Source organism: Staurois parvus, unplaced genomic scaffold (genome assembly GCF_062004578.1).
Source record: "Staurois parvus isolate SC_StPar_1 unplaced genomic scaffold, SC_StPar_1.0 ptg000604l, whole genome shotgun sequence".
Taxonomy (NCBI): Eukaryota; Metazoa; Chordata; class Amphibia; order Anura; family Ranidae; genus Staurois; species Staurois parvus.
The window spans coordinates 677,561-692,336 of record NW_028318400.1 but is presented as its reverse complement, the minus strand read 5'-3'; the positions used below and the strand labels follow the sequence as shown (position 1 = coordinate 692,336).

At 47.8% G+C, this 14,776-nt stretch overlaps 1 protein-coding gene across 1 annotated transcript in view; it reads left to right on the top strand.

Moving 5' to 3' along the window:
- The first annotated feature begins 208 nt into the window (after window positions 1–208).
- The window catches only part of LOC149449764 (alpha-2-macroglobulin-like), a 31,133-nt gene continuing 16,565 nt past the window's right edge, over window positions 209–14,776 (top strand). Inside the window, exons 1-4 of the mRNA XM_089692797.1 lie at window positions 209–334; window positions 2,516–2,630; window positions 2,769–2,878; window positions 7,275–7,445. Of these exons, the coding sequence (XP_089548923.1) occupies window positions 263–334; window positions 2,516–2,630; window positions 2,769–2,878; window positions 7,275–7,445 (468 nt within the window). The 5' untranslated portion in view covers window positions 209–262. The remainder of the gene's footprint in view (window positions 335–2,515; window positions 2,631–2,768; window positions 2,879–7,274; window positions 7,446–14,776) is intronic.

Genomic DNA, 14,776 nt, shown 5'->3' with positions numbered 1-14,776 from the left:
AATCCTTAACAGTGAACAGTTTCCACTTCGCATATGTGAAAGGTGAGTCTGAACTCCAATAAAGTGAATGAACAATACACAGACACCACCAAATTCTGGTTATTGCAAATCCTGCTAAGTTATTGGAGGGAAGAGAACATATGACATGATATTCCCCAAATAATGCATTATCAATAATAACACTTTGTAGAAATATGTTATGTCTTTTAGATACACTTATGGGAAGCCAGTTCAAGGCAACTATACAGTCACTGTGTGCTAAATGTATCATGTATACTGGTGGAGACGAACGGGAAAACCCAAACCTGATATCTGTGCTACATTCAGTGGAAAGGTACGTGCAATGGAATGGCAGTTAGATCAGAAATGAGCAATGAATACCAAACTGAGGAGCCTCTTCACAATTTTAAAGAGAGTCTGTCAAGCATATGATTTGGAAGAGGACTCCGTCTCCCACTCCAAATGAACTCAAAAACAAACTATAAATCATTTGAAAGTGTCAATATGCTGCAGAGAAACGTTTGTTTGAGCTCAGAATTTGCTGTACATTATGACAAACTTTTGTAAGGATAGTCATAGACATCTGGTATCTCTATCTGCAAACTCATCTTTACAGAAAACAGTGGATTTTATCTGAACAATTTTTTTTCTCCTCCCTTTTTCATGTGCATCTCTATATTGTTCTTTTACTAGCTACTGGCTATACACTTGTAGACTTTCAAATGTAAATTTGTCCTAAAATTCGTACAAAAATATGTACAAAAATTCTCAGTACATGTGACAGATTGACAAATGTTGTTCGAAAGTAGTCCAGCATTTTGTTTGGTTTTCACATTCAGTTTTGGAGTGAATGGACTCTACCAAATGAAAACCATATACAATGTTAGAAATTGGTGCCTCCAAGAAAAAATGTACATCTTGCTCGTTCGAATTTTCACTGTGGTCAAAAACGAACATCAAGTTTTGTTTGAAGTTTAATAATTTTCAAATGAAATTCTGCTAGTGTATAGGCAGCTTAAGTCAATGAACATCCATATTGCTTTCTAAAGCATCTGTTTATACAGAAATACAAAAACATTTGTAAAAAAAAACTTTTTATTGGATCTGTGATCTCACAAATAAAATGTTTTTTTTTTTATAGTAACAATCTATTGCAGCTTTTGGTTTCTACAACGCTACAGTAGTAACTGAAGAAGAACTCTTGAGAAGAGGAGATTAAGGGGGGATATGATCAACATGTATAAATACATCAGTGGTTCATATAGTGAACTCTGTGTAGAGTTATTCACCCTGAGGTCATCACAGAGGACAAGGGGGCACTCTCTACGTCTGGAGGAAAAGAGATTTAATCTCCAAATACGGAAAGGTTTCTTCACAGTGAGAGCTGTGAAAATGTGCAATAGACTACCTCAAGAGTTGGTTCTGGCCAGCTCAGTCGATTGCTTTAAAAAAGGCCTGGATTCTTTCCTAGATACACAGAATATAACTGGATACTAACATTTATAGGTAAACTTGATCCAGGGAATACCCGTTTGCCTCTCAGGGGATCAGGGAGGATTTTTTTTCCCTGCAGGAGCAAATTGGATCATCCTTTGCTGTTTTTTTTTTCCTTCCTCTGGATCAACTGTGAGTATAGGATTATACCTTTTTTTTAATGGTTGAACTGGATGGACTTTTTTCAGCCAGACTAAATATGTAACTATGTAAGTACTTTGTGTATACAGTAGGTAGCTCATATGATAGAGATAGTGCTGGTGCACTAACTAAACGTAAGAATAACGTAACAGATCAATAAATAATCTGTTACAGACACAATCTGAACACTGAGTTCAGATACATGACCCAACATTACTACATTGTTTAACCACTTGCCCTCCAGAGGATTTACTCCCCTTCCTTACCAGGCCATTGTTTGCGTTACTGCACTGCATTACTTTAACTGACAATTGCACTGCTGTACACAAAATAAATTTACATCCTTTTTTTCCAACAAATAGAGCTTTCTTTTGATGGTATTTGATTGCCTGTGCATTTTTTATTTTTTGCGCTATAAAATAAAAAAGACTAACAATTTTGAGAAAAAAAACAATATTTTTGATTATGTTGATATGCTGAAGGCAAATAGACGTTTTTGCTTAGCAACTGAATTTTTTCTTAGCTTAGTAAATGAGGTGAAGCTCTATTGACTTTCATCATCCAATCATATGCAAGCAAAAACACTTTTTTAAGTGGAGTTAGACACACTATAATAAGTGTTTTCACTCAGTGACTGGAAGTTTGTTCCACGCAGGATTAATAAGTAAAAATAAAGGAAAACAAACTAGAAAAAGAAAGCTACTCGGCTACCGCATCTAAGGACTTACATTTACACATACATTATATTTTTGTTCCTGGCTTTAAATTGGAATGTTGGTTCTGGTGGATTGATCCTTTATGTAGATATGTTTACAACCCTAAAGTCCTCTACTTGATCACTAATACTTGATCAATGTGTGCCTCTCTGTCTCACTCACAGCTGGATAGACAAGGATGTGATGCCATAGAGGTTAATTCTACGGTCTTTCAACTGAGGAATATGGACTGGGAGCGTAGACTGAATGGACAGGCCTCCATCACTGAAGATGGGATTGGTAACTTCTGCTTTCATCTTTCCTCTATCTTGCTTATAAATGGAACATGTAATGTACATGGATTTTATGGTTAGAATAATGGTGGATCCTATGATTTCCCAAAGCTGATCTATTTCTTTTCAATGATTCTTCTGGTAGGAATTGAATTATCTACAGTCAGTCAGGTTTCTATATCCAATATAATCAACAAGGTGTCCTTTGTTGATGCTGACAGTAACTACAAATCTGGGATTCCATTCAATGGAGTGGTGAGTTGCTTAATACTAGCAAAATATGCTGTAATTATGATATTATTTTGCCTTAAAAATTGTTACAACCAATGAGAGCTAAAAATAACAGTCACTTGTCTGAAAATGACTTAAAAGATTTTAAGTGTGGACACTAAATGGCAATTAGTACATTGAGCCTAATACAGCTACGTACTTTTGAGTTAATTCATTTTAAATGCAATACGCCTCTAAGCAGAAAGTGTTGGACAATGCAGCACTTCGCTAATCTAAGTAATAGGTTTCTGCTGAATCCTGGTTAAAATACTAATGTAAGTGTGGGTGAAGACATTATTATTATTATTATTATTATTATTAGCCACTTGCCCTCCGGATGATTTACCCCCTTCCCAACCAGGCCATTTTTTTGCGATACAGCACTGCATTACTTTAAGTGACAATTCCGCGGTCATGCAACATTGTACATAAATTAAATTTATGTCATTTTGTCTCACAAATAGAGCTTTCTTTTGATGGTATTTGATCACTTCTATGTTTTTTATTTTTTTCGTTATAAACAAAAAAGGACTGACAATTTTGAAAAATAAAACACAATATTTTTGACTTTTTGCTATAAAACATTCAATAAAAAAAAAAAAAAAGTCTTCATAAATACAGGCCCAATTTTATTGTGCTACATGTCTTTGCTAAACAGAATCCCAATAAGTGTATATTAATTGGTTTACATGAAAGTTATACAGTCTACAAATGGCGGTATACAGTTGCAAGAAAAAGTATGTGAACACCTTTGGATTACATGCAGTTTAGCATGAATTGGGCATAAAATGTGCTCTGAACGTCATCTAAGTCACAACAATAGAAGAACACAGTCTGCTGAACATAATACTACACAAACATTAGATGTTGCCATGGTTTAATTGCACATAACATGTAAACATTCACAGTGCAGGGAGGAAAAAGTTTGTGAACTTTTGGACTTAATAACTGGTTAACCCTCCTTTGGCAGCAGTAACCTCAACCAAACGTTTCCTGTAGTTGCAGATCAGACCTGCACAACGATCTGGAGTAATTTTGGACCACTCCTCTTCACAAAACTGTTTCAGTGTAGCAATACTCTTGGGATGTCTGGTGCGAATCGCTCTCTTAAGGTCCTGCCACAACATTTCAATCGGGTTGAGGTCAGGACTCTGACTGGGCCACTCCAGAAGGCGTATTCTGTGCTGTTGCAGCCATTGTTTTGTTGAATTACTTGTATGCTTTGGGTCATTGTCCTGTTGCATCACCCATCCTCTGCGGAGCTTCAGCTGGCGGACAGATGGTCGTACGTTTTCCTGCAAAATGTCTTGATAAACTCTGGAATTCATTTTCCCATCAATGACAACAATCCGTCCAGGCCCTGAGGCAGCAAAGCAGCCCCAAACCATGATGCTCCCTCCGCCATGTTTTACAGTGGGGATGAGGTTTTGATGTTGGTGTGCTGTGCCTTTTTTTCTCCACACATAGTGTTGTGCGTTCTTCCCAAGCAACTCAATCTTGGTTTCATCTGTCCACAGTATATTTTGCCAGTAGTGCTGTGGAACATCCAGGTGCTCTTTTGCAAACTTCAAACAAGCTGCAATATTCTTTTTCGATAGCAATGGCTTCCTCCGTGGTGTCCTCCCATGTACTCCATTCTTGTTTAATGTTTTCCTTATTGTAGATGTGTCAACAAAAATGTTAGCATGTGCCAGAGATTTCTGTAGGTCTTTAGCTGACACTCTGGGATTCTTCTTTACCTCATGCAGCATTCTGCGCTGTGCTCTTGCAGTCATTTTTACAGGACGACCACGCCTAGGGAGAGTAGCAACAGTGCTAAATTTCTCCATTTGTAGACAGTCTGTCTTACCATGGACACATGAACATCAAGGCTTTTGGAGATACTTTTGTAACCCTTTCCAGCTTCATGCAAGTCAACAATTCTTGATCGTAGGTCTTCTGAGAGCTCTTTTCTGCGAGGCATGGTTCACATCAGACAGTGCTTCTTGAAACCAGTAAACCCAAAACAGGTGTGTGTTTTTTAAGGGCAGGACAGCTGTTAGCAACACACCCAATATCATCACACTGATTGGAGTCAAGGTTGGCTCACTCCTGGCTCCAATTAGCTCTGGGAGAAGTCATTAGGCTAGGGCCTCACATACTTTTTCCTCCCTGCACTGTGAATGTTTACATGTTATGTGCAATTAAACCATGGCAACATCTAATGTTTGTGTAGTATTATGTTCAGCAGACTGTGTTCTTCTATTGTTGTGACTTAGATGACTTTCAGAGCACATTTTATGCCCAATTCATGCAAAACTCCACGTAATCCCAAGGGGTTCACAAACTTTTTCTTGCAACTGTATATACTGGAATTATTTTTTTTACTAATAATGGTGATCAGCGACTTAGAGTGGGACTGTGGTGGGCATTCTGACACTGGGTGGGAACTAACTGCCACTGACATCTCCAGTGACACTAATACAGTGATCAGTGCTAATAAAAAGCACTGACAGTGTGCTAATGACACTGAGTAGGAAGGGGTCAACATCTGGGGCAATCAAAGGGTTAACTGCATGATTAGACTGTGTGCTGTGTTGTGTTTTACTAAGGAGATATGCTGCTTTCTATCCCTTTGCTATGCACTTAGAAAGCAGCACGTGTATGCTGACAGGAGAGAGACCTGTGTTATTTACACACAGATCTCTCCCCTGTCAGCTTCGCCGACGATCACCGAGTCCTGGTCGGGAATCATTGCCCAGGACTCGGTGACTGACATCCTTAGCAATAGCAGCACGGGTAGGGCAGCACGCATGCCCTCTATCCAGAAATGCAAAATCACGTATATTTACATGATTTTGCACAGAGCAGCCGCCCTGTAGCAGTACATCTGTTATGGGGTTTGGGCTAGTGGTTAGTTTTAAATGGTCAGTTCACCCAGTAAGGAAATGTTAGTATTTGAAAGGCACTGGAGTGGACATACAGTACCTAAGCTCCATTTTAAACATTAAAAAAAGTCTTGCCTACGGGCATAGCCCAAAATATGCATGCAATCATTTATTCGCCAGAAGAACCTGTTCTGGTGCCCCTCTCTGATTTCATGGATAAGCTTCAAGGATTGTTATTCCTCTCTCTGATGAGAGTGACTTTACTGGCCACTAAGGAAATCTCATTGGATAAGGGAATGGTGAATGGCAGAAAAGCTTAGGCCCTAGTCACAAAGTAAAACTTAGATCAGCGAAGCACAAAGGGCACCTCATATTCATTTCCACATATCCACTTTTGGGCCCATGATCTGGAAATCCTTGTGCCTGACCCCTTTTTCCATGATTTCTTTGCTAACAATAAGAATAAATGTTGGTGGATTCTGAGCAAAATCACCCTCTCAGCTACCTCTGAAATTGCTGCAGAAACTGCTTAGAGTCTCCATGTTGCATTAAACACGTTATATGAGCAGAAATGCAAACAAATTAACTTTGTTTATGATCCTTAACTGCACAGCGGCTAAATGGTTAGCACTTCCACCTGGCAGTAGTAGGGTTGTTGGTTCAGATCCCAACCACGGTACCTCCTGCCTGAAGTTTGTATGTTCACACTATAGTGTAAAACCGTAAGATATTTTTTGAGGGGTAAATGTAAAAAAATATCACTCGCAAATAAGGTGCCTAAGGTGATATATTTGTACATTTACCCCTCAATAAAATATCTTACGGTTTTACACTATGGGATATCCTCTTTCTTTGATTTTTTTGGTGATATGCCTATCCTAAACTTGCAGGGATCTGGAGACAGCTGTTCTATTGGGGAATGCCCCACAAGCATTATAGACCACTCGAGAAATAGATGGTCATTGGCTAAGGGTGAGTTTTAGTCCATGTGGGGCACCATGTTGAGCACAGTGGAGCACTTTGAATTGCTTGAAGAAAATAAGCACTTCAATTAGGCTGGAGCACATGCATATGCACTTGTTTCACAATTTGGAACTTTATTAACGGCAACTTAAGCTGTATGTTATTGTTTGAATGCTATGTTTATTACTAATGCGTGGTCTGTTTAATTTTTATTATTCATGTATTGTGGCACAGTGCACAAGTTTAGGACTGCTGCAATAGTTTAATCCATTTTTATGTTTGTTAAGTATTGCACATCCAGAAGCGCATGAACACTACTTTAAGTATATCCTAAATTTATCCTGCACTCATCCAAGTTTCAATTTTTGCAATAAAGCATAAAAAAAGAATACCCCTAGACTGGTCGTGAAGCCAGAAGAGTGACAGTGTTCCTGGCTGCTAGTGTACCTATGGGGAAAGAACCTTGTAACCTAAACAGTGGGTCCTTTCAGGGGTGAACGCTACAAATCTAATAAACTCTGTGTGTGATATATTATTATGTCTTCTTTCAGGTCAAAGTGGTGGATGCTAATGATGACCCTATCCCAGGCATTAAGGTTTACCTAACAAGTTATAAAAATTCAATCAATGAAACCTTGATGACAGACAACAACGGACAAGCTTCTTTTAGTGTCAATACAAGCCAATGGATGGAAACAGTATCCCTTCGGGTTCTTTCGGGGGTAAACGCTACAAATCTAATAAACTCTGTTTGTGATATATTATTATTAGAGATGAGCGAAGTATTCAAAAATTCGATTCGGCTGATTCGGCGAATTCGAGGAATAAATTTGATTCGTACAAATATATTCGCTGCGATTTTAACTTATAAAAGGGTGTTTCTAGGCTTCAGAAAGCCTTTATATTAGTGCAGAACACTGTACCTTTAATTTAAATGCCCTTGGAGTCTGCTGGGGAAGAGAAATAATACTGTCAGTCAGTATGACATGCAGATGAGTGCCGTCGATCTTAGAATCACCGCACACTTCACTCATTTGGGCAGTCACGGGGCCAAAATCAGAGTGTGGAGCCACAGTGCGGCGGTGGAGGCAGCAGCAATGGGAGGCCATACAGCACCCTATGACAAAAATGGAACCCACCAGCAGTGTGAGGAGACCTGAAAGTGGCACATGGCAGAGTGTGGCGATGGAGACAGCAGCAATGGGAGGCCGTACAGGGACCCATGAGACACTCTGGACCTGGCAGCAGCATTAGGAGGCGGTACAGGGGCCCATGGCAAATTACGGGCCTGGCAGCAGCAATGGGAGGCCCGTAATCTGCCAGCACCCTATGACAAAAAATGTAACACACCAGCAGTGTGAGGAGACCTGAAAGTGGCACATGGCAGAGTGTGGCGATGGAGACAGCAGCAATGGGAGGCCGTACAGGGACCCATGAGAGACTCTGGACCTGGCAGCAGCATGAGGAGGCGGTACTGGGGCCCATGGCAGATTACGGGCCTGGCAGCAGCAATGGGAGGCCCGTAATCTGCCAGCACCCTATGACAAAAAATAGAACCAACCAGCAGTGTGAGGAGACCTGAAAGTGGCACATGGCAGAGTGTGGCGATGGAGACAGCAGCAATGGTAGGCCGTACAGGGACCCATGAGACACTCTGGACCTGGCAGCAGCATGAGGAGGCGGTACTGGGGCCCATGGCAGATTACGGGCCTGGCAGCAGCAATGGGAGGCCCGTAATCTGCCAGCACCCTATGACAAAAAATGTAACACACCAGCAGTGTGAGGAGACCTGAAAGTGGCACATGGCAGAGTGTGGCGATGGAGACAGCAGCAATGGGAGGCCGTACAGGGACCCATGAGACACTCTGGACCTGGCAGCAGCATGAGGAGGCGGTACAGGGGCCCATGGCAGATTACGGGCCTGGCAGCAGCAATGGGAGGCCCGTAATCTGCCAGCACCCTATGACAAAAAATGTAACACACCAGCAGTGTGAGGAGACCTGAAAGTGGCACATGGCAGAGTGTGGCGATGGAGACAGCAGCAATGGGAGGCCGTACAGGGACCCATGAGAGACTCTGGACCTGGCAGCAGCATGAGGAGGCGGTACGGAGGCCCATGGCAGATTACGGGCCTGGCAGCAGCAATGGGAGGCCCGTAATCTGCCAGCACCCTATGACAAAAAATGTAACACACCAGCAGTGTGAGGAGACCTGAAAGTGGCACATGGCAGAGTGTGGCGATGGAGACAGCAGCAATGGGAGGCTGTACAGGAACCCATGAGAGACTCTGGACCTGGCAGCAGCATGAGGAGGCGGTACAGGGGCCCATGGCAGATTACGGGCCTGGCAGCAGCAATGGGAGGCCCGTAATCTGCCAGCACCCTATGACAAAAAATGGAACACACCAGCAGTGTGAGGAGACCTGAAAGTGGCACATGGCAGAGTGTGGCGATGGAGACAGCAGCAATGGGAGGCCGTACAGGGACCCATGAGAGACTCTGGACCTGGCAGCAGCATGAGGAGGCGGTACAGGGGCCCATGGCAGATTACGGGCCTGGCAGCAGCAATGGGAGGCCCGTAATCTGCCAGCACCCTATGACAAAAAATGGAACACACCAGCAGTGTGAGGAGACCTGAAAGTGGCACATGGCAGAGTGTGGCGATGGAGACAGCAGCAATGGGAGGCCGTACAGGGACCCATGAGAGACTCTGGACCTGGCAGCAGCATGAGGAGGCGGTACAGGGGCCCATGGCAGATTACGGGCCTGGCAGCAGCAATGGGAGGCCCGTAATCTGCCAGCACCCTATGACAAAAAATGTAACACACCAGCAGTGTGAGGAGACCTGAAAGTGGCACATGGCAGAGTGTGGCGATGGAGACAGCAGCAATGGGAGGCCGTACAGGGACCCATGAGACAATCTGGACCTGGCAGCAGCATGAGGAGGCGGTACTGGGGTCCATGGCAGATTACGGGCCTGGCAGCAGCAATGGGAGGCCCGTAATCTGCCAGCACCCTATGACAAAAAATGTAACACACCAGCAGTGTGAGGAGACCTGAAAGTGGCACATGGCAGAGTGTGGCGATGGAGACAGCAGCAATGGGAGGCCGTACAGGGACCCATGAGAGACTCTGGACCTGGCAGCAGCATGAGGAGGCGGTACTGGGGCCCATGGCAGATTACGGGCCTGGCAGCAGCAATGGGAGGCCCGTAATCTGCCAGCACCCTATTACAAAAAATGTAACACACCAGCAGTGTGAGGAGACCTGAAAGTGGCACATGGCAGAGTGTGGCGATGGAGACAGCAGCAATGGGAGGCCGTACAGGGACCCATGAGAGACTCTGGACCTGGCAGCAGCATGAGGAGGCGGTACTGGGGCCCATGGCAGATTACGGGCCTGGCAGCAGCAATGGGAGGCCCGTAATCTGCCAGCACCCTATGACAAAAAATGTAACACACCAGTAGTGTGAGGAGACCTGAAAGTGGCACATGGCAGAGTGTGGCGATGGAGACAGCAGCAATGGGAGGCCGTACAGGGACCCATGAGAGACTCTGGACCTGGCAGCAGCATGAGGAGGCGGTACGGGGGCCCATGGCAGATTACGGGCCTGGCAGCAGCAATGGGAGGCCCGTAATCTGCCAGCACCCTATGACAAAAAATGGAACACACCAGCAGTGTGAGGAGACCTGAAAGTGGCACATGGCAGAGTGTGGCGATGGAGACAGCAGCAATGGGAGGCTGTACAGGGACCCATGAGAGACTCTGGACCTGGCAGCAGCATGAGGAGGCGGTACAGGGGCCCATGGCAGATTACGGGCCTGGCAGCAGCAATGGGAGGCCCGTAATCTGCCAGCACCCTATGACAAAAAATGGAACACACCAGCAGTGTGAGGAGACCAGAAAGTGGCACATGGCAGAGTGTGGCGATGGAGACAGCAGCAATGGGAGGCCGTACAGGGACCCATGAGACACTCTGGACCTGGCAGCAGCATGAGGAGGCGGTACTGGGGCCCATGGCAGATTACGGGCCTGGCAGCAGCAATGGGAGGCCCGTAATCTGCCAGCACCCTATGACAAAAAATTTAACACACCAGCAGTGTGAGGAGACCTGAAAGTGGCACAAGGCAGAGTGTGGCGATGGAGACAGCAGCAATGGGAGGCCGTACAGGGACCCATGAGAGACTCTGGACCTGGCAGCAGCATGAGGAGGCGGTACAGGGGCCCATGGCAGATTACGGGCCTGGCAGCAGCAATGGGAGGCCCGTAATCTGCCAGCACCCTATGACAAAAAATGTAACACACCAGCAGTGTGAGGAGACCTGAAAGTGGCACATGGCAGAGTGTGGCGATGGTGACAGCAGCAATGGGAGGCCGTACAGGGACTCATGAGAGACTCTGGACCTGGCAGCAGCATGAGGAGGCGGTACAGGGGCCCATGGCAGATTACGGGCCTGGCAGCAGCAATGGGAGGCCCGTAATCTGCCAGCACCCTATGACAAAAAATGTAACACAACAGCAGTGTGAGGAGACCTGAAAGTGGCACATGGCAGAGTGTGGCGATGGAGACAGCAGCAATGGGAGGCCGTACAGGGACCCATGAGAGACTCTGGACCTGGCAGCAGCATGAGGAGGCGGTACGGGGGCCCATGGCAGATTACGGACCTGGCAGCAGCAATGTGAGGCCCGTAATCTGCCAGCACTCTATGACAAAAAATGGAACACACGAGCAGTGTGAGGAGACCTGAAAGTGGCACATGGCAGAGTGTGGCGATGGAGACAGCAGCAATGGGAGGCCGTACAGGGACCCATGAGAGACTCTGGACCTGGCAGCAGCATGAGGAGGCGGTACAGGGGCCCATGGCAGATTACGGGCCTGGCAGCAGCAATGGGAGGCCCGTAATCTGCCAGCACCCTATGACAAAAAATGTAACACACCAGCAGTGTGAGGAGACCTGAAAGTGGCACATGGCAGAGTGCGGCGATGGAGACAGCAGCAATGGGAGGCCGTACAGGGACCAATGAGAGACTCTGGACCTGGCAGCAGCATGAGGAGGCAGTACTGGGGCCCATGGCAGATTACGGGCCTGGCAGCAGCAATGGGAGGCCCGTAATCTGCCAGCACCCTATGACAAAAAATGTAACACACCAGCAGGGTGAGGAGACCTGAAAGTGGCACATGGCAGAATGTGGCGATAGAGACAGCAGCAATGGGAGGCCGTACAGGGACCCATGAGACACTCTGGACCTGGCAGCAGCATGAGGAGGCGGTACTGGGGCCCATGGCAGATTACGGGCCTGGCAGCAGCAATGGGAGGCCCGTAATCTGCCAGCACCCTATGACAAAAAATGTAACACAACAGCAGTGTGAGGAGACCTGAAAGTGGCACATGGCAGAGTGTGGCGATGGAGACAGCAGCAATGGGAGGCCGTACAGGGACCCATGAGAGACTCTGGACCTGGCAGCAGCATGAGGAGGCGGTACAGGGGCCCATGGCAGATTACGGGCCTGGCAGCAGCAATGGGAGGCCCGTAATCTGCCAGCACCCTATGACAAAAAATGTAACACACCAGCAGTGTGAGGAGACCTGAAAGTGGCACATGGCAGAGTGTGGCGATGGAGACAGCAGCAATGGGAGGCCGTACAGGGACCCATGAGAGACTCTGGACCTGGCAGCAGCATGAGGATGCGGCACAGGGGCCCATGGCAGATTACGGGCCTGGCAGCAGCAATGGGAGGCCCGTAATCTGCCAGCACCCTATGACAAAAAATGTAACACACCAGCAGTGTGAGGAGACCTGAAAGTGGCACATGGCAGAGTGTGGCGATGGAGACAGCAGCAATGGGAGGCCGTACAGGGACCCATGAGAGACTCTGGACCTGGCAGCAGCATGAGGAGGCGGTACTGGGGCCCATGGCAGATTACGGGCCTGGCAGCAGCAATGGGAGGCCCGTAATCTGCCAGCACCCTATGACAAAAAATGTAACACACCAGCAGTGTGAGGAGACCTGAAAGTGGCACATGGCAGAGTGTGGCGATGGAGACAGCAGCAATGGGAGGCCGTACAGGGACCCATGAGAGACTCTGGACCTGGCAGCAGCATGAGGAGGCGGTACGGGGGCCCATGGCAGATTACGGGCCTGGCAGCAGCAATGGGAGGCCCGTAATCTGCCAGCACCCTATGACAAAAAATGTAACACACCAGCAGTGTGAGGAGACCTGAAAGTGGCACATGGCAGAGTGTGGCGATGAAGACAGCAGCAATGGGAGGCCGTACAGGGACCCATGAGAGACTCTGGACCTGGCAGCAGCATGAGGAGGCGGTACAGGGGCCCATGGCAGATTACGGGCCTGGCAGCAGCAATGGGAGGCCCGTAATCTGCCAGCACCCTATGACAAAAAATGGAACACACCAGCAGTGTGAGGAGACCTGAAAGTGGCACATGGCAGAGTGTGGCGATGGAGACAGCAGCAATGGGAGGCCGTACAGGGACCCATGAGAGACTCTGGACCTGGCAGCAGCATGAGGAGGCGGCACAGGGGCCCATGGCAGATTACGGGCCTGGCAGCAGCAATGGGAGGCCCGTAATCTGCCAGCACCCTATGACAAAAAATGTAACACACCAGCAGTGTGAGGAGACCTGAAAGTGGCACATGGCAGAGTGTGGCGATGGAGACAGCAGCAATGGGAGGCCGTACAGGGACCCATGAGAGACTCTGGACCTGGCAGCAGCATGAGGAGGCGGTACTGGGGCCCATGGCAGATTACGGGCCTGGCAGCAGCAATGGGAGGCCCGTAATCTGCCAGCACCCTATGACAAAAAATGTAACACACCAGCAGTGTGAGGAGACCTGAAAGTGGCACATGGGAGAATGTGGCGATAGAGACAGCAGCAATGGGAGGCCGTACAGGGACCCATGAGACACTATGGACCTGGCAGCAGCATGAGGAGGCGGTACTGGGGCCCATGGCAGATTACGGGCCTGGCAGCAGCAATGGGAGGCCCGTAATCTGCCAGCACCCTATGACAAAAAATGTAACACACCAGCAGTGTGAGGAGACCTGAAAGTGGCACATGGCAGAGTGTGGCGATGGAGACAGCAGCAATGGGAGGCCGTACAGGGACCCATGAGAGACTCTGGACCTGGCAGCAGCATGAGGAGGTGGTACGGGGGCCCATGGCAGATTACGGGCCTGGCAGCAGCAATGGGAGGCCCGTAATCTGCCAGCACCCTATGACAAAAAATGTAACACACCAGCAGTGTGAGGAGACCTGAAAGTGGCACATGGCAGAGTGTGGCGATGAAGACAGCAGCAATGGGAGGCCGTACAGGGACCCATGAGAGACTCTGGACCTGGCAGCAGCATGAGGAGGCCGTACAGGGGCCCATGGCAGATTACGGGCCTGCCAGCAGCAATGGGAGGCCCGTAATCTGCCAGCACCCTATGACAAAAAATGGAACACACCAGCAGTGTGAGGAGACCTGAAAGTGGCACATGGGAGAATGTGGCGATAGAGACAGCAGCAATGGGAGGCCGTACAGGGACCCATGAGACACTATGGACCTGGCAGCAGCATGAGGAGGCGGTACTGGGGCCCATGGCAGATTACGGGCCTGGCAGCAGCAATGGGAGGCCCGTAATCTGCCAGCACCCTATGACAAAAAATGTAACACACCAGCAGTGTGAGGAGACCTGAAAGTGGCACATGGCAGAGTGTGGCGATGGAGACAGCAGCAATGGGAGGCCGTACAGGGACCCATGAGAGACTCTGGACCTGGCAGCAGCATGAGGAGGCGGTACGGGGGCCCATGGCAGATTACGGGCCTGGCAGCAGCAATGGGAGGCCCGTAATCTGCCAGCACCCTATGACAAAAAATGTAACACACCAGCAGTGTGAGGAGACCTGAAAGTGGCACATGGCAGAGTGTGGCGATGAAGACAGCAGCAATGGGAGGCCGTACAGGGACCCATGAGAGACTCTGGACCTGGCAGCAGCATGAGGAGGCGGTACAGGGGCCCATGGCAGATTACGGGCCTGGCAGCAGCAA